Raw genomic sequence first — 21,093 nt, 5'->3', positions numbered from 1 at the left:
TAGCTGGTAAATTATCATAATATGGTTATATTTGTGAAAAAAGATTAGAAAAAATTTGTAAAGATTAGAATGTTTTCTAATCTTTCTAAACATTCTAATTTTTAATTCTCTACATCTAGCATTAATATACGGCACAATAGGTACAGATTAAATAACTTATTTTATCTCTCAATTGAAGTGGATGTCTTCATTGCCATTCACTAATGGAGTAAATTATAAAATGACATGCCCATTTGAATACTATATTCATGCCCAAGGTATTCATTGATAGGGCAAGAATGAATTCATTCTATTTATTGCAACCTTTTTCTCAACAGCTGTTGTTTATACAAGGAGGTGTGTAGACTCTGGAAAGACAGGGATAAATACATCTCTATTTTACAATGTGAAGAGCAAAAGGTCAAAGGGCTAAGAATTCTTTCTGTACACAAGTTGCTTGTTTTTGAAAATTTATTCCTCTCAATCTTGTTTTAGATTTAAAAAATTAAAATTATTATGTCATCATCAGCTGCATTATAAAGTTAAGTTGCATGTGGCCAGGGAAATATGAGCAGATTTCATATAGATAGGTCAATGGATGAAGGGATAGGTAGATATGAATTATGAATCTAATTATAAATCTTTAAAGCCTCAGAAAATCATGTTAAAAAACATAGTATAGATTTATTTTGACCATGCTTCTTGATATATTCATGCTTTGCTATCATTTAGGATTGCTTTTTTTTTTTAAAGATTTTATTTCTTTACTTTTAGAGAGGGGAAGGGTGGAAGAAAGAGAGGGAGAGAAACATCAATGTATGGTTGCCTCTTGCATGTCACACATTGGGGACCTGGCCCACAACCTTGGCATGTGCCCTAGACTGGGAATTGAACCACAACCCTTTGGTTACCAGGCCAGTACTTAATCCACTGGGCCACACCAGCCAGGGCCCATTTAGCATTTTTAACATAACATTAGTGTTTATATGATTATCATTTTTTAAAAAATAAATAGATAAGCAGTATGATAGGAAACAGGTTCACTCTTCTTAAACTTCATGACTTGTACATGATATACATGACTGAAATTCATAAAGAATAATGAGTTTAAAATAAGTCACTCACATTGTTTAAAGATACGAGTTTGCAAAGAAGGTTCTTCTTTTATTATCAAACTGAAATAATAAACATGAAAATGGGAAAATAGTTACTAATTTTCATCCCCACCCAACAGAATAATGAGAAATCATATTTTAAATGGAAATTTATTTTTGAAACACTGTGTAGGGAGTAACAATGCATTTGAATTGAAAAGTTATAATTCATGTTCTTCATACAGCGACATAATATTTATTAAGGAAAAACATGTGTTTGGATAAAGAAATTGGGAAAGCAGTGAATGTTTTGATAATTTTCCAAACTATAGACAATGTTCAATTCTTCCATATATTTGCTTAACTTACCGTAAATTTAAAGTAGGTTGTGATGAAAAAATAAATCTAAAAAGTAACTATTGTTATTAAAAAGATAAACAAATGCGAAATAAGGAGAAAAACAAAGAAATCCATGTTATCATTTGAGAAGAGAAACTACTGATAAAAATAGAGGTCCTCAATATCATTTTGAACTTATCCATTAGCCATATCACTATTATTTTCAGGCACCAATGGGCATCTGCCCTGAGAATAAATTATTAGGATTTTCTGCCTATTTCACTAAGTAATTGAAGTGGAAATATAAGCCCCACTTATGATACAAAGTACATAAAGCGAAGAGTAACAAGAGAAAAAGGAGGGCTCTTGAAATTAAAAACAAAAAAAAAGGAAATGTCTTTTCTCAGGAATCAATATTCAGTTTCTTCTGGCTCTATGATACATGAATTCAATTAACAATATTTTAATAATTTCTATCATATCCCACTTGGAAGAACCACTTAAGATAAATAACATGTTTTAATGTCCCTGTTATCAATGAGGTTTAATAACATGAACAACATGTCACATATAAAATTCAAGGCAAACTTTTTCTCTGGACTTAAAAAGATGTTATGGCCAACCTACAGCTATAATCCTATGATGACTCTCAGAGTCCATAATCAGTGAAAAAGAGAAGTCTAGACAGAGATATTGTATTCTGCGATGTGATGGTCATTGAGTCACAAATGTCCTATGTGTCATCTTGACTCTGTTGTTTTATTTTTCCTCCCTTTGCCCTTCATGCTTATGAGACCTTCTCTTGAAAACAACAGGTTTAGTAATATTATAGTCATGTGAGTCTATCCTCATTGTAACCAGCCAAGATATTCTACTTTTACTGCCTGCTAGAAAGTTGGTGCTAAGAACGACAACAACAAAAAATTGCTCTTCTTATTTAGGAAAAATAAGCACCAATTTCTTCATGACATTTATATAGAAACATCACTTATATGAAGTATTTAAACATACTTGGATATGTCCCCTGGGGTCTACAACTTTAATCCTGAGTCAGAATATTATAGAACAGTGAAAGTCCTTTCGAAGCAACTGTTCAATTAATCCAGATTTATGTACCATATTTTGCCATGTAAATGCTCTGGTGTACAATGCACTCCCAGGTTTTTGGGCCAAACTTTCAGGGAAAATATCTTTCATTTTAATTTTTTAAATTCAATTATTTACTTATTTATATTTAAAAGCAAAACTTATTATTGTATTCCATGGTATTATTTTGCATATGGATATTGTTATTGTTTTCTTGAGTTACACTTTTAACACATAAGCATAAACAAAATAATAAAAACATTTATATAGTTACAGAATTAGTACTATCCATGTATAATGAGCATCCTTATTTTTCCCTTGAAAATTTGGGCCAAAAAGTGTGCATTATACATGGCAAACTACAGTAATTAGCTGATAATGTTTTTGCTGCTGAGTATACTTTACCTCAAAATATACTGACCAAACATTTGATTTTTTTGCTCTGTGTAAACATTACTTATCTTCATACTATCTCCACTAACTTAGGGACAGATTAACTTTATGATTGCTTTGACTAAAATGATATACTTGAAATTGCTGAAATATGTCTGCTGAGTAGCTTATACTGTTTTGCATATTATATTGTGAAACTGAACTTTAAAATACAGTGACATCTCATATACTAGGGCATTAGTCTTTTGCTAAATTCAGATTTCTAGAACAATGCTTAGACATCAGTAGTGACCCAAAAAAGCTTCTGTGAATCACAAAACTTTGATTTTTTTTGAATCCACGTACCTAGTTCCTAGCTCAGGTTTAATGATTTTTTAAATAACAAGCAAAACTAACAAACAGACAAACTTTCTCACCAGGAAATTAGAACTAAACTAGAAAATAAATTTTAGAAAGAGGCAGTGACAGAATTAAATACCACAGCCTGAATTTGGAAAAAGAAAAATCAATTAATTAATCTGTATGCAAAGAAAATCTCATGGGATACTAGTTGAGATGATCTTGGAACATCAGGAAAATGAAACTATATTTAGTGATCTCTGACTAAGCAAGTAGAAAAGTATAATATGCTTACTCTAACTTCTATTCAAAATATTTTATACTAAAAATAAATGCTTTGGTGCTTCAATGAGTAAGCCCTAGAGTTCAATGATATAGATATAGATAATTACTTCTCCAAATTTAATAGGCCTATAAACATACTTGGGATCTTATAAGAACGTGGATTCTTTAGTGGACCTGAAAGTGTGGGCAAGATTCTATTATTTCTAATAAGCTCCCAGTTAATGCTGATAGTTTTCTAGCAAGAAAACATTAATTTTAAATAATGTCAGATAAATGAGATGTTACTATATTTGATCTCAAATACTTTTTGAAACCCGAAATTAAAACATACTACTCCTATAAGTTGACAAGATTATATTACATAAATTCATTCACTTTGGAAATAAGGAAATAACATATAATGGACTATTTTTAAAATATGAAACATGTGAGAGCAAAATAAATAATAGAGCATTATTCAGTCTTCCAGCCATATAAGTAAGCATGCATGAGAGAAGTTTATTTAAATCTAAACTTGGTCAATACTGTGCAATATTTGAGGTGAGTTCTATCTATAGCATACTAAGTCATACTCAATAGAATTCAGAATTCTCTTAAACTATATTCTTCATCCTTTTTATAATGGAAAAGAATGCAACACACAAGGCAAATTTGGGGAAATTTTTAAAAGGATGCTTTGTTTTAATTTATGTTGATGGTGAAACACTGTGCTTTGTTCAGTGGTAAACAATCAAGATTTGTTCTTTGACTTAAAAATGCCCATTATCATTTTCTTGTTGTGTCTTATGTGTGTAAATAGTATACATATTAAAATATTCTATAAATAAACTGGAGCTGGGAGAAGTCATATGCTATAATGCATTAGAAGTTATGGATTTATAACCTTTAAAGGCATTTCATATATTATGTAAATTCTTGAACTTGCCAAGTTTCTTTACATCCAGTTTATAAAATATTCATGTCCGGTGACATTAATGTGAACCTGTTCTGATTTTACTACATCTTTCATACCAAAATTGGGGTTCTAGATGCATTATTGTCAATTTGACCCTCTTCTACTTCAGTAAAATTTTGCTGAGCAAGAGATTTCTGTGATGCTCCAAATAACTATTTAACTTCAGATGTCTAAACAAAATTACCTGTTATGTTTGGTATGTATAGAATGTCTGTGGAAAGTGTATGTGTGGTGGGTGCGACACCAGGTGAAATCGTAATGATATTTATAAAAGAGACATGACTTCAAGAGTTTCTTAAAAGGTCAACATATACATATGTAAAAACTTAAAAAAACTTTATACTGGACATTAAGGAAAATGGACTGTGATTCTAAATCATTTATAGATTTCCACATTTCCTATCATTTTTGTAATTCTATCTTCCACTTAAAAAATCAAGATGATATAGACAGCAATTGTATAAACCTGTTACCTATAAAATCCTCTAATGCAAAATTTTTCCATTTTTTAATAAAAAGTAAAATGATATATACTAAAAAAGTTCTGTGAACCTAGAGATGATGAGTAATTTATTCTAACCAAAAAAGTATGATTACTTAGTAAATTATTTCTTGTTTATTAAAATGAAAAAAAATTCATGACCCAGTAAGACAGCTAAATGTTTAAATGGTATGTTATCAGGGGAATTAAGAGTCTTTCCAAAAAGATTTTCTGGGAAGAACAATTAATTGATAACAAATGTGAGTGCAAATCTGTCAATTTTTAAATTTTAAAGCAGATCATCAAAGTTTTAGCTTGTGCGCGTGATAAAAATTCCATACATTGTTTTCTCAGTGACAATAAAAAGCACAGTTTATTAAAAACTAAAGTAAAAATCAAAATAACATTTAAAAAATCGGTCACAGTTTTGTCATTGGTATATGGAGGTTGTTCCAGGGGCCCATCCAGAGCTCCTCCTCATCTGACTGTGTGTGGTCACTATGCAGTTCCAAAGCTTCCTTGCTGTTCTTATTGTCAACTGTGGACTCCTGTTCGACTGTGCTTTTCAACTTGTTCCCCAATGGCTTCACCGTGGTACTGTCAGTCCCCAGTGGGCAAGGGGCAAACGTAACCAGGGTTGGTCTCGTGTTCATTTTCTCAGTAGAAAATGGCCCCTTTGATAAAGTGTTCAGGGGGACATTCTCTTCATGTGTTACTGCCAACTTGTCTAGTTTCTTAAAATGCCTCCCCAGGCGGACAGGGGAAGTGACTTTAAAGTTGTCGGTGAGGCAGGCACGGCGAGTTCTCACCACAGAACCATTCTGTGCAATGTATATATTGCCATTAATATTACTGTGGATATTAGGGTTGTGAAGACGATTTCTCTGACATTCAGGAGCACTGTCTTCTCCAGTCGAGCTAGTTTCATAATCTCGATTGACAACTAACTTGATCATTCTTTTTCTTGCCCACTGTCAAAATAGAAAAAAAAAAGTGTGTGAGATATTATCAAGAGAATAAAAAGGGCAAAGATAACAATGCTTGTGCAGTTCCAAACCTTTGCTGGAAAGTGAGCAAAGGTATGTAAGTCAAAAGAGGTAGGAGGAAGCAACTCTTTATTAACAACAGTTTCTTTCCCAGCAATTCTTTATTGATTTTAGAGTTTAATAACTTCTGGAGAAAGTGTTGCTGAGTTAGGAAGTAGACATTTATTTTGGGGAGCACATGTATTCTTTCAGATAAAATTGCTGCTCTGAAAGGAGAAAAAGGTATATTATTTATATCTAAGGATCGTATCCATTGTCTGACAGTTGCTGTACTATCCAGGAAAGTTAAATTGAAAGGAACACACCACATTATTATATTTTGTTCATATTAATACTTCCATCACAATATTTTAAAGATACTTTTAAACCCACATTATTCTGATTCCTAATTAATCCTTCATTGTTAATTACTTTTTTGGGTATGATTTAGTACTTTTATTCCATTGAAGTGTCCTGATTTTATGGGTCATCTCATTGAAATATGTAAACTTAAAATATTTTCCCATCTTGATAATATTTAGCAATACACAAAACTGAAAACTAGTTATTATAAACTTTCCCTTTGTAAGCAACTGGAACACAATGGGCATTATTGCAAATTTATTTTTCTCTATCATTCCACATTATAATGGCAAGGAGCAAAGCTTAAACAATGCAAGGTTATTCTCAACAGTATTGTATTTTCAGGATATGGGAACCACCAGCACATTGCACTAAAAAAACATGCACTTTCACTTTCAGGTATATATTTTAAGATTATTGCATTGACTTACCTATGAATATTATATAACGCTTATTACAATTTTTAACTTTTTTCTAAATTCACTTTAACTCATATCCACAATAGAAAAGAAATAGTAGGAAATTTATTTTTTAAATTTTATTTCATTTAACTTCTAATATTTGAACATGCCAACTGCAAATTTATTTGAACCTGTTCAAGATATTTATGATAATGCCTTTGCCAGTTGAAATGTACATATATGCAAAAGTATAAAAGTAGACACTTCATTTGTTGCAGCTTGTCCTAGAGTTATTTTTTTTAGAAATGATACAAAAAACCACAATATGTATTCATCCAATACATTCCAGTAAAGAGGCATCCTTGTAATACATAATGCCACATAGCATTAACAGAAATCGCACTAGAAAATATTAACTATTGATTAACTGGTTGCATGTCTTTCAAATTAACTAATATAGGAAGGACGAGTCTCTTTAACCCTATACTTTGATATACACACTGATTTGAATAGCATATATATTCACTTTTCTGGCATGTTTCTAATCTTAAGTCAGGTCAAAATCATGATGAATTTCCTCCTGTTCAAGTGTCATTTCAGAGAACACACAGAAGGCACTGCACACAAGAGCACTCATCACTGCAAAACTCCCACCTACTGTGATCTCTTAAAGTGCTGTGTTGTAACCTTCCGAGTTTGCTCCCGAGGGCTTCTTTTGGCTCGCATCCCTGCTTCTGTCATACTCTGGCACCTGGAAGCCCCATGGGCCTCCCGACTGACTTTCGCTACTACTGCTACTACTGCGTGATGATTCTGATTCCTCCTCACTTTCCACGCCTCCTTCCGCCGAAACCGATGCCACGCTGCCCTCCTCAGCGACACCTTGAGACTCAAGGTCTGTTGGTTCTTCTGTAGGGGCTAGCTCACTTTCCTCTCCTTCTGCTGGGGCTTCTTCTTCCTTCAGTTCCTCTTCTGGTGCTTCAGGCTGCTCCCGTTTTTTACCTTTGACTTCCTGGACCTCTTCAACAACAGGCCTTCTTCTCGCGAAAAATATGTTTTTCCTTGCTTTTTCTCCTTCTGACTCCGTGGATTCCGATTCTGATTCAGGGGTAGAACTTTCCTCCTCCTCGGAGGGTGTCTCCGACTCAGACTCCTCTTCCGTTGTCTCAGAATAACTGAACTCGGATTCTTCTTCGCTGTATTCAGTGTAGTCGCTGGAGGTTTCCTCTTCAGATTCTACGGTGCTTTCCGTAGCTTCTTCTTCTTGGTCCAGAGTTAGTTTTAAGTAATCTTTATCTTCTTCCTCAAGGCGTCTCCGCCACTCTTCACCCTCAAGATCGATGCCGCTTCTCTCTGCTAGTCCTCTAACTTTCTTAAAAATCATTGGGAATATCCTGGCTCTCTTCCATGTTGGGGGTATTGGCTCAGCTTCTGGTGGCTTTTCAATAGTGACAACTACTTCCTCCTCACTAGGCTCTATAATTTCAACTTTGGGTTTTTTAACTTCCTTTTCCTTTTCCTGGAAATTATGAAAAGGCAATTGAACTGTGAGCCAGGGGATAGTTATGATGTGATCTTTTCCCACATAAGTTAAGCAGGAATGAATCTGCAGGCCAATAGCTTTATGCAAGTTATATTACTAATTTCATAAAGTAAACACACGATTCTCTGATTTTTATCCCCATTGTTTATACACAGAGGATGACCAAGAAAAATAAATTATTTTATTTTGGCTTGTATTAATGACACCAAATTCTAATGCTTTCTCATTTTTTTCTTACACATTTATATTGCATCTTATATCAAAGGAGAGAGAAGGAACTAATCATAACTTCTTTCCTCTCTCATTCATCCACTTTAATATTTTTATGTAATTTCCTTTAACAAAATTTTAAATAATCAGGAAATTATCTGAATAGTTTGTGAAATTTTACTCTATTCTTAATTTTGAAGAGGATAAAGCTATAGTGATATTGTTTTGTGTGTATGTGTTTTATTTAAATAAATGTCCCAAGTGCATATTTTAGGCAAAATATACAAACTTTATATACATGACTTATGCTAATTTACACATAAATATTTCATTAAATATTGGTGGTAATATGTTATTATTCTCATAACTGAAAGATGAAGACTATACTTTTCCACAATTTTTAGGTATGCGGGACAATGTAAAATTAAAGTAAACCATGTTTTGCAAAACACTTTTTTAATGTTTTATTATGATATTAACTTTATGGGGAAACATTTAGGAATTCAGAAAATATAATTTTATTGTAACTTTATTCTAGGTGTCTAATATTTTACAGAAGGATATAAATTAAACTTACATAAAAATTAATTTCCTTCTACAGACAAGAAAACTGTCAGCATTATTATATTTCTATAGATAACATGTATTAAGTAAACAGAATTTCTGATTTTTGGAAAATTTTGTAGCCTCCTATTAAATAGCGATAACAAATTGTTCTTGGACTATTAACCTTACATAAGAAACTTATAGTAATTACCTCTTCCTCCTCATATTCCTCCTCAGCTTCACCAACCACCTCACCATATTCCTCTTGTCCAGCCGGTGGTAACAAGCGACGGCGACTTCCATATTGAGGCATTTCATACCTGTAACAGAAACTTACACCTTTAAACATTTTTTTATGTGGTCTGGGTAGACTCTACCATGACTGATCTCTGTTTTCTTCTTTTTCTTCATTATTCAAACAACAGATATTTATACCTCACCTATTAGGTTCCTTGTAAACTAGTTATACAACCATAAGGTAAGTACTACAACCTGATGACCAATGGGTTTTGCCATAATGGTACCCTGGAATAACAATAAAAAGAGTCAAGTTATTTCAGATTTATTTTTGGGGTGAGTCTAAAATGAAGAGAAAGGCATATTGTTCCTTAATTCATTGAAGAATTTAGGACACAAAATCGATTCTTTCTAAAAGTATATAATGGTTTATTCAGAATGAAAATTCTCTATTCGCAGTAAAAAATCTACTTCAAACATGATCTGTAGTGGTCTTTACATTTCTCTACTGTAATTTTAGAAAGCAGTTAACTTATGTGTGTAGAAATGCTTATTACTAAATTCTATAGTATGTTTTCTTAATTTCTCTTGGACAAATCTTGAGGGGACTGGTTAAATAAAATCTTAAACATTTCATATAAAATGGTGAATCAGGAATTGAGCAAATATGTTTGACATTTCTTCCCATTTAAATAATTTTCAATCATGTTTACTGCATTCTTAGAGTTGTAGTCAATATCAGCACAAACATCAAAACAGAACTCACTGTAGAAAACTGGTTAAAACTTGACTGAAACTAAAACTGGATGTGTTACTTATTTCAAAGATGAAACAAATAAAATTACATTTGTAAAACAAATGATAGTAATAATAATTTGTTTAAATTTTATCATTCATAAAAATATTAAGATACTGGATAAAAAAATCTGAAGATGTACCCATGCTCATAACTGTAATAATCTTGTCCATATTCCTGGCCAGGATCAATTTCAGACTCCATGGATAACTCCTATTGTTCAAAGAGAGAAATTGCATTTGAAAACAAATTTTTATCACATTTCAGCTCAAAGTCAGATTTCCAGACCTGGAATTCGATGACTTTCAAAAGACTCCTGCCAAAGTAACTTTAATCATGAATGTTAGTTAAACATACTCAAAATTTTTTTTCTGGCTGTAACTACTTTACACAAAATAAGGTTATGTTATTAGAAATGAAGGGTAAAAGGGTAAATGTTTTATAATGGTAAATCTGTTAAAGTTACAGTTGAGCCTATCACTTGTTCTTAAATAAGTTTAAAACTATCAACTGACAGTTAATAGACAGTTCACTCCACTGACAGTTCACTCTATTTTAACACATTATAAACAGAGTTTAGCCTTGAGAAAAATTAAAGTGTTTTTTTTTTACCAAATTGTTTCATTTTTCTGCTGTTTTCTAGTACCCAGAACTAGAAAATGAAGGGTAAAAGGGGAAATGTTTTATAATGGTAAATCTGTTAAACCAGAACATTTCTATTTATCAAAAGTTATTCTTAAGAAGCGATCTGATAATAATCATTTATACAGTAATAAAATTACATTAACATGTGATGTTTTCCAAGGATGTTTACATTTTAAAACATGCTGGGTTTAATAAAATTTAATTAAATCCATACTTTTGGATGTTATTCTCCTTTTGTAACACAAAGGAATTTGTCAGAGCAAAGTCCTTTCAATGTTTTCAGTTCAAAATTCTAGACAATACCGATTTTTTGAGCTCTACTCTTTTAAAAAGATGTTTTTCCTGAGATAAACATATGAAACTAATTTTAACTAACAATTAAATTTTATTTCATTATATTTCCCTTTTAAATTCTATTTTAACATTTAAGTAAGTTGAACTGAAAAGGTTAACCAAATTAATTTTGCAATGAAGCAGGAAAAGAGAAGGAAGAAAAATTATAGGTATCCATAGGAAAGTGGGTTGGTACTTTATTTCTAAAATTATCTATTTTGTATAGAATTAATTCTTTTGTTCCAGATATAACAATAATTCAAGGAAAATATTTCTCTGAAAACATAAATATATCATTATAAAAATATGAAAATTCACAGCCTGAATAACCTTCAGTTGTGCTATGTTTGGCAAATACCATTTTTTAAAAATTGAATTTGTTGCCAAAATTTTATTCAGAAAATGCTATAAAAAAATCTGGATTTTGACTTGTTTTTTTAAAAAGATGGCAATATTGGTCTTATATTGTCATTTTATGAGTTTAGTTAGTGGTATTACTCCTTATAGCAATCATCTTCCCCACTAGCTACTACTGTGTTCTCAACCACAGTGTTCTACATCTATACCCATAGTCACAATAGGATCTCTCAGCTGCTCTTTTGTTTTTATATTTTATAAACTCTGTTCACTTACATTACTGCCCTATATATTTTAAGTTTGCAGTTCCTCAACTCTACTAATGTACTCTCTAATAACTTAGTGGTTTACAAATGCTTTGTGAACCATTTGCAAAGGAATCTATTTTTGATGTTAAAATAACTTCCTTTTACCCACTAGAACAGCTAAAATAAAAAAAAATGTGGTCATCAATACCATGTTTTGGCAGGGACATGGAACACTGGAACGCTCATACTCTTCCAGAGAAATTGTAAATTAGTAAAATCTTTTGAAAGATGGTAATAATCTAAAGTCAAACATATGCTGTTTCACAGAAGTTTATTATAGTTTAGCTTGTATACCTAGCAAAATGCCTGTAATAGCTCACCAAAATACAGCACTCATAACAGCCAAAACCTGGAACCAGTGCAAAAGCCCATGAGGTAAGTACACCACAACATCACACAACAAGAGAGACGAATCTCCCAAAACAAGAATGCTGTGCAAAAAGAGCCAAGTACAAATGAAACTTATTATTCTGTTTTATCTATTCAAAGAAACGTCAAAAACAGACAAGCTAATATGTACCTTAGGAGCCAGGTGAGAAGTTTTAAATTAGCATTAATCACAACTCATACAAATCTCACTGACTCTGATAATGCCACAGCACAATGAACATCTACATTTGAGAAAACAGGGAATCCTGTCATTTATGACAACATGGATGGATCCTGAGGGGATTATGCTAAGATGGACAAGCCAGACAGAGACAACTACTGCATGGTATCGTATCACTTGTATGTGGAATCTAAAAAATATATAAATGAATAAAAAGTCAAACTCATAGAAACAGAGAATAGAAAAGTGTTTGTCAGTGGCTGGTGGTGTGGGAAATAGGGAGAAGTTTATAAAAGGTTAAAAACTTTAGCTATAAGATAAATGAGGCCTGTGGTTCAAATGGAAAACATGGTGACTATATCCGATAACACTGTACTGTATAACTGAAATTTTCTTAAGAATAGAATTTAAGTGTTCTCACATAATAAAGGTAAAGATGAGGGGGCTCTTCCAATGGATACATGTATCAAATCACCACTAATTACACATTAAATATCTTATAATTTTATTTGTCAATTATAACTCAGTGAATCTGAAATTGAATATATATGTATATATGTATAACATTAAAATATTTAGCTTGAAAAAGTAAAGAGACCAGGTGAGAAATTAAAGAAAGGAAAAATAATATCAGTGTTGACCTAGAAAGGCTCTTCTGGTGAGCTAGAAGGGTGTGTGTACTTTATAAATATACAACTAGCTATAAGTAAAATTTATATACTTTTATATTGCAGTTTAATTTCAACAAAAAATGTTCTCTATAGGAAGTGGGTGGGAGGGTGAGAAATGAAGTGGAGAAAGAACAATAATAAATTGGGAAAAGGTAAAGTCTAAATTTAAGTTATTCAAACTAAATACATATATACAAGTATTTATAAAATATTGGTAGACTTAGACTTTTGAAATGTCTAAAACCGAGTATAATTATACTGGTTTATTTATATCTTTATTTTATTTAATATTTTAATCCTCACTGAGTTTATTTTTTAATTGATTTTAGAGAAAGAGGAAGAGGGGAGAGCGAGAGAGAGAGAGATGTAAGAAACATATACTGGTTGCCTCTTGTACGTTCCCTGACTGAGGATCAAACCTACATCCTAGGTGTGACCCCTGACCAGGATTGAACTGGCAAACTTCTGGTGAATGGGGTGATGCTCCAACCAACTGAATCACCTGGCCAGGGCTCTACTGGTTTAAGTAAAGCACATAGATCTCAGAACCAATACTCTTAAACTACTTGGCTAATACATGTTTAGTGTAATACATATGGACACTGAAAAAAGATCACCAACTGATTTTGAAGCTGAAACCTAAGTGTTCATCAATGGAAGAATGGATAAAGAAAATGTGGCATGTACATAAGATGGAATATTATTCACCCTTAAAAACATGGGATATCTACCATATGCAATACCATGGATAAAATTTGAAAACATTATGTTAAATGGAAAAAGCCAATCATATAAAGACAGAAGCAGCATAATTCCATTTACATGAGGTATCTGAAATAGTCAAACTCATAGAAGCAGATAGAGTGATCATTGCCACAGGTGGGGAGAAGGGAAAACAGGAGCTGCTCTTCAACAGGTATAAAGTTTCCATTAAAAAAGATGAAAAAGTTCTTGAGACCTACTGTACAATATCATGTTTGTAGCTAACAATATTGATATATACTCCAACATTTGTTAAGAGAGGAGATCTTAAGATAGGTGTTTTTATAATTACAATGATTTTATAATTAGAGTGATTTTGAAATTGATTTTTAGTAACTTTTAGCAATAATTAAAAACAAATATTTATGTAAACTTAATGCAACTGAGTGAATAGCAGATTTTAAAAGTTAGAATCAAATAATTTTTTAAGCACACACTTTTTTTATTAAAGGGACTATGAAGCTCAGCTCTTGCTAGGTACAATATATATGTCATCAGATGCCTTTAAGAAAATAAATAGAAGAACAGAAGTAACTAGGAAGAAACCCAGGAAACTTAGCCCTTGATTCAATTAGCCACTCTGTGATCCAATATGAAAAGAAGGAATAGGTGCCTACAGAAGGGAATAATCTGAAAGGTTCCTCTAGGAGTCTTATGCCACTCATTACTGAAGGGCAGAGTATCACCTTTTCAGAAAAAAAAAATGAGGATGGACCTGGTGACGATTAAGATTCCTAAGTCAACTGGAAGGGACACTGAAATGCTCCACACAGTCCTTGTTACCCTTATCAGGTGATCCTGCATTTAGAAAAGTATGCTAAATAGCACACTAAAAAGTGATTTTATGGCTTGATAAAATACTGAATGTTACTTTTAAAATTCATTTTTGCTAAAATAAGAGAATTTCACATGGAGAAGCCATAGAATTAGCTTATCTTATTGACCAAAATATAAACATTTATGCTGATGTAAAGAAACAAACAAAAAAACCCTTAAAAATAACTATCATTTACTGAATTTCTCCCTAGTGAGCTGAGAGCTAATATTTAAAATTTTACTGCAATCATTTTATAGAAGATGAAATTGATGTTCATCTTGAGGGTGCATATCTTGATTAAAGTCTTGCAGCCAGTTATTGGTATTTGGATTGTAACACTGAGTTATCTGATCCAGTAGTCTTTGGAGATGACTCCATGGAAATTTTTACTAAAAATTTATATACTGTATATTGCCATATATAATGCACACCCACATTTTTTGACCAAACTTTCAGGAAAATATTTTTTGTTTTAATTTTTAAGTGCAGTTTTTAAATTTATATTTAAATACTTGTTTTTATATTATAAAGGAATTTTTGCAAAAATTTATCACATTATTGTACAAGAAATTTTATGTAACAAGTAATTACAAAACACAAGAATAGATACAAGGTATTTCAGGTACTATCCAGGTATAATGTGTATCCTTATTTTTCCCTCAAAAATTCGGGCAAAATGTATGCATTATACTTGGCAAAATATGATGAGTTGAATATTCCTATCACAAAACTTCCAAAGTTTGGGAAGTAAATTTTTAACCACAAAACTCCTCTCTTTAGCAAAGTGAAGATACTTTTGTTAAGAAAATGGAATAACTTTTTAAATCCAGGTATCAAACCCCCAACCTCTGCATGTGTCCTGACTGGAGACTGTACCCACAACCTTTTGGGCATGGGACCACATCCAACCAAATGAGCCACCCAGCCAGGGCAAGAAAATTGAATAATTTTTTTAAAGTAGTACTTATGAAATACTAAATTTGCCAAAGGAGATATATTTACATAATATTACTTTTTATTTACTAAAAACTTGAGCAGTATCAAAGGAAAATAAATGTAAATAATATGCATTTATGTCCATGCATCTCTTTTTTCTCATTGCAGAAGAAAATGACATAGGCATTATGAAATAGACACATGCTCAAAGGCAGTATTTGAATGGCATGCAGTGATTGAAGACTGTGAATCATAATCAATTTTTACCTTTTGTTATTTCAGCACAGATGTCTGCATTCTTTCTTCAAACTTTGCCTAATCTAAATCTGATCTCAGGAATAGCTCTATGAGAAGTGACTGATTAGGTCCCTGATTACTTCATTCAATGAGAGCTTGCTTTTAATAGGACCAAAATTCTTATTTGTCTAATTTACAGAGAATGAAGAAGAAAACAACAGCAATTTTTCCACCAATAAGCAGTAAGGAGGAGATTTGCTTGCATATTTATGTATTTATTTATTTTAATTTAAAACCACCTTTTTGCTCTCATAAAATTATGCCACGTCAGCAGCTGCCTACTCTGCCTACACGTATGATGGACATTAATGCCACATAAAGTACTGTGAAGACAGTGAGGTTGAGAAGAGAAAGAAAATTGATACCTCTGGTTTAAGAAGAGAGGGCCTCAGCAGTTGTTGTTGCTGCCAAAGGAAATTAAAATAGAAAAAGATTTAGAAAATAATTCAGATGGAAAAAGTAGATTATGACTGAAAAGAGAGAATAAAAGGTGATACCTTAAACCTGGTTACCTTGGGACCATAATTCGTTTTTCATGTGATGGCTACCAACAGCCAAATGATATTTTGACTATTTATGTTGGAGCATAAATTAATAGATAATTTATTTTAATGTCAACATTGTTTTAATTAACATCAAAGTTAACTTCTTTAAATAAAAATCCACAATTTTCTTGGTTTGAGCTTCACAGTACAGAGTCATTCATGTTTCTAAAAGCACTTTAAGTGTCACACAGTTCTTCTTAACACACTTAACCTCATTTTGAATTGCCCCTCTTTCTTTCTCCCCAATCACGTTAAATGTAGTTAGGTTCACTGGGAAGAAGGGGGGAGCACACAAAGTAATGATATGATAGAAATATATTCATCATCATGTTAAAGACATGCTTCCTATTTTTCTTTTTTACCAAGATGTGGATTGCCTGCACTCAAGCATTAAGCATGTTTCCGAAACTCTTTTGTGATTAGAGAAATTGTTCTCCCTCAGAGTTTGCGGGAATCGCTTCCTACTCTCTCTCCATTTTACCCATACCTATTTAAAGAAAAACACAGTTACTATTGGCCTGTTTCAGAATAATTTATACTTTAATGAGAAGGGAACAAGATTCGCAATTCAAAGTTTGGGAGAAATAGTTACACAACATGAATCTTAAAGTGAGCAGTGAGAAAGTGGGCAGAGAACATCTGAGAGATACTTCCACCAATGAACCAAGTGTTTGAAATGGCTAGCAGAACAACTACTTGACTGAACACACAGATTTTCCATGATAGAGTTATTAGTGAGTCTACTTAAGGTATCCATTTAAAATGGTGGAAAGTTTAAGTTAGAGGTATTCTGATTCAGTGTTAGTTATTAATTATCCCCCAAAAGGAATTACTTTTAAAGTCACTCACCTTAATTTTCAAATAATTTAGAACTTACATTTTCTAAAGTATAAGCCAGTCGGATCATACGCTTATTTCATTCTCTTGACTGAGAAACTGTATGCTAAACTGCGCATACTAAGTTCTCAGTGACTTCATTGATAGTGCCACTTACAGTGAGGCTAGCTAAATACTCTTGGCCTGAATGCCCAGTATCTTCACTGTGGACTAAAAGAGTCAAATAACACAGTGGAGAAACCAGAGCTTTCTTATGGTTGTTTTTTAAAAAAATTCTCTAAGATCTCAAACTTTAATGTGATAGAATGGAGCTTTGGACTGGTAATAAGAACAAAATTCAAGTCAAGTCATTGCTAGTTTCCAAATTAGATTTACAGAAAAAAAATTTGGGGGGTAATCTCATAATACTGTGTAATAGAAATTCAGGAAAAAATAAATGTGTCCTTGAAAAGGTGAGCAGTTGATTTTCATTCACCTTAAATGAAAGGAAATAGCATAGCATACTTATAAATTTTGTAAAGCACACTAGTTTTGAAAAAAGATATAAATCAGTCCTTGATATAACATAACACCATAATGCCCTTACCTCTGATGCATAACCTCTCCTGCAAGGCAGAAATGAAGAAATCAGTATTAAACATCTTGGCTTCTTAGGCTAAATAAAATTTTAGGTAATGGTGTTTTAAAAATCCAAGAAAAAGTTAGAAAGTAATTTTTACTAAAAATTCTATCAGTGAGAAATATATTTTGTGTCAGCATCAAAACAGGAGGAAAAAGGTTTCAGGCCTACATTATTAAAAACAATTATCATGCCACCCTTCTTTCTATATGAACGCCAAAACATACATTATCTATTCTATCTCAATGGTGTATAATAACACTCTTTGATTCTGTTATAATCAATTGGAATTAAAAAAATTCTACCTCCTCTCTTTCCTAGATGTCTTGATACACAGAAAATACTCATTTGGGGATAGATGTGTTTTATACATGAAAAACATTGGTTCAGAATGAAAAAAATCTTTAAAACTAAAATATATACCATTAATTTTTTATAAGATTATTTGTGTCAACTTGTTCTAAAAATAGGGAATGCAAAATATTACCAGCTTTTAAGAGTTAGACATTCATGTCTATTTATGAATTAGACATTCAAAGTGAAAAAATTTTACAGATGTAATAGTCAAATGTTCAATTATACATACAGATTTATAAAGTTCATGGACCATACACTGGTGAAACATTTGACTGCATTTGAGAGGGCAAAAAAGTATAGAATGTTTTCAATAGTTAATTTCACTAATTATGCATATTTTAAATATTTATTAAAGAGTCAGTCTAAACATTAAACTGGTCTGGTTGACCATGCCATATGGAATCAATAAACAACTAACTTCAGTAAAGGTTTATTATGAAGAGATGAGTACATAATTTCCTAAAGTTCAATAAAACAACCTCTGTAGAAAACTTCTTTAATTATAAGGCCTTCACAAGATGAATCTACTTATCTTCAAGCATATTTAGTAGTTAAGGTATTGTTGATTGAAATGGTTGGTAGTAACAGCGTTATAGTAATAGTATTTAATGCTATCAGCAATTTATTATTTGTAATAGTTCTGTAGTGAGATTTACGGAGTGCTCATGTAGTTTTACCAATAGTAATGATAATCCTTCTACAGCATTTAGAAGCTTAGACATTTCACCTTTACTCAGTTTGTATCTTTCAGAGATAGAAAAAGTTCATATTTAGATTTTAATAAGGACAACTAAGTCACATGCATAATATAAAATATCCAACCAAAGTTGGATTTTATTTTCTATAATATTTAAACTGCCTCTTTCCTCTAGCAGCATGTTTCATAAATGTGGGAAATAAAATATTAATAAACATTACTTTTCATTAATCTTTATGTTGCATTTAATTTAGTTTTTTGTATTATTTGTTGTAGTTCAGAGGCAAAAAGGTACTAAGAAAAGGTGCACAATAGAATCATTATGTATAATTGTCTGTGTGATTTCAATCAATATGATACTCTGTTGATTCCTGTAAAGCTAGTCATATAATATTGATATATACTACTATGTAGTTTATATCTAATGTGTAGCAATTATTTTATTTTGCAATATTTGTATGCATTATAGATTACTTTTTAAATTGTCCTATATTTTTATTTTTAACACATTTTTATTTAACTTTTATTGATTTTTTCCATTACCATTTAGTCCCCTTATACTCCCCTGTCCCCAGCAATTGCCACACTGTTGTCCATGTCCATGAGTCCTTTTTCCTATTTGCTCAGTCTCTCCACCCCACTACCTGTCAACTGCTTTCCATCTGTGAGTCTGTCTCTATTTTGCTTAATGTTGGATTCCAAATGTGAGTAAAATCATACAGTATTTATCTTTCTCTGACTTATTTCACTTAGCATAATGTTTTCTAGGTGCATCCATACTGTTGCAAAGGGTAAAATTTTCTTCTTTTCTGTGGCCAAGAAGAATTCCATTGTGTAAATGTCCCATAGTTGTTTTATCCACTCTTCTATTGATGGACACTTGGGCTGCTTCCATATCTTGGCAATTGTAAATAATGTTGCAATGAACATAGGGGTGCTTATGTTCTTTTGAATTAATATTTTGGATTCCTACAGATGCATTACCAAAAGTGGGATCGCTGAGTCAAAATGCAGATCCATTTTTTATTTTTTGAGGTATCTCCATGCCACTTTCCACAGTGGCTGCACCAGTCTGCATTCTCACCACCAGTACAAAAGTGTTCCCCCTTCTATCATCCCCTCCAGCACTTGTTGTTTGTTGATTTATTGATGGTAGCAATTCTGATAGGTGTGAGGTAGTATCTCATTATGGTTTTAATTTTCATTTCTCTGATATTTGTGATATTAAGTATCCTTTCACATGTCTTTTGGTCATCTGTATGTCCTCTTTGGAGAAGTAGCTATTCAGATCCTTTGCCCATTTTTTAAATTGGGTTGTTAGATTTTTGGTGTTGAGTTTTTTAACACTTTTTAATTTTGGATATTCATTCCTTTTCAGATGTATTGGGAAATATGTTCCCCCATTCTGTGGGTTGCCTTTTTATTTTGTTGATGATTTCCTTGCTGTGCAAAAAGTTTTTAGTTTGATGTAGTTCCATTTGTTTATTTTTTTCTTTGTTGCCCTTGCCAGGAGAGATATATCCAGCAAAAATTTTCTATGAGCAATGCCTGTAATTTTGCTGCCTATGTTTTCTCTAGGATTTTTATGGTTTTGAGGCTAGCATTTATGTCTTTAAGTCATTTTGAATTTATTTTTGTGTGTGGTGTAAGAAGGTGCTCTAGTTTCATTTTTCTGCACATATGTGTCCAATTTTGTCAGCAACAGTTATTGAACAAACTGTCTTTATTCCATTGAATGTGCTTGCTTCTCTGTTTCATATTCATTGACTATAAAGGCATGGGTTATTTCTGGGCTCTATATTCTTATCTGTTGGTCTATATGTTTGTTTTTATGCCAGGCTATTTTGATTACTATGGCCTTATACTTTGGTTGATATTAGGTAGTGTGATTCCTCCAACTTTGTCCTTCTTTCACAGGATTGCTCTTGCCACACGGGGCCTTTTGTGGTTCCATATGAATTTTTGAAGTATTTGTTCTTCTGGAGGATACTGGCCAGCAGTATCCATCCCTGGTGCGGATGCTTGTTTGAAACATGAGAAAAACATACACAGAAACAACTGTGTCCTGTGGGGAAATAGGGACGAAACAGCCACTCTCTCTAGTGGAGAATGCCCCGAGTCCCCGCCTGAGTAGTCTTTTATTAAGAATACAGACACAGTTTGTGGATTACAGTCTGGCAGGGAAGATCAAAAGGAATAGGTAGTTTTCAAAGGTGCTGACAGATCTCCCGCTGCGATTCTGGGCTGGGAGTTTGTGTTTTATCACTTAAAAAGACTACAGGACCTAAAA

The 21,093-nt window shown here is 32.3% G+C and overlaps 1 protein-coding gene, 1 long non-coding RNA gene and 1 other non-coding gene across 3 annotated transcripts in view; 1 reads left to right on the top strand and 2 right to left on the bottom strand.

Annotated features, from left to right (window-relative positions):
* The first annotated feature begins 2,751 nt into the window (after positions 1 to 2,751).
* On the top strand, positions 2,752 to 15,449 carry LOC118500844. The gene is made up of 2 exons (XR_004903430.1): positions 2,752 to 2,790; positions 15,149 to 15,449. It is a non-coding gene; the product is annotated as an uncharacterized LOC118500844 (long non-coding RNA).
* PCDH15 (protocadherin related 15) overlaps positions 6,880 to 21,093 on the bottom strand; it is a 775,879-nt gene continuing 761,665 nt past the window's right edge. Inside the window, exons 34-35 of the mRNA XM_036026943.1 lie at positions 9,251 to 9,359; positions 6,880 to 8,259 (exon numbers count right to left, since the gene is read on the bottom strand). Of these exons, the coding sequence (XP_035882836.1) occupies positions 7,408 to 8,259; positions 9,251 to 9,359 (961 nt within the window). The 3' untranslated portion in view covers positions 6,880 to 7,407. The remainder of the gene's footprint in view (positions 8,260 to 9,250; positions 9,360 to 21,093) is intronic.
* On the bottom strand, positions 12,184 to 12,323 carry LOC114498184. Its single transcript, XR_003684633.1, has one exon. It is a non-coding gene; the product is annotated as a U4 spliceosomal RNA (small nuclear RNA).

Source organism: Phyllostomus discolor, chromosome 5, assembly GCF_004126475.2.
Source record: "Phyllostomus discolor isolate MPI-MPIP mPhyDis1 chromosome 5, mPhyDis1.pri.v3, whole genome shotgun sequence".
In the NCBI taxonomy this organism is placed as follows: Eukaryota; Metazoa; Chordata; class Mammalia; order Chiroptera; family Phyllostomidae; genus Phyllostomus; species Phyllostomus discolor.
The sequence above is the reverse complement of the archived record's forward strand: the minus strand, read 5'-3'. Positions and strand labels throughout refer to the sequence as shown.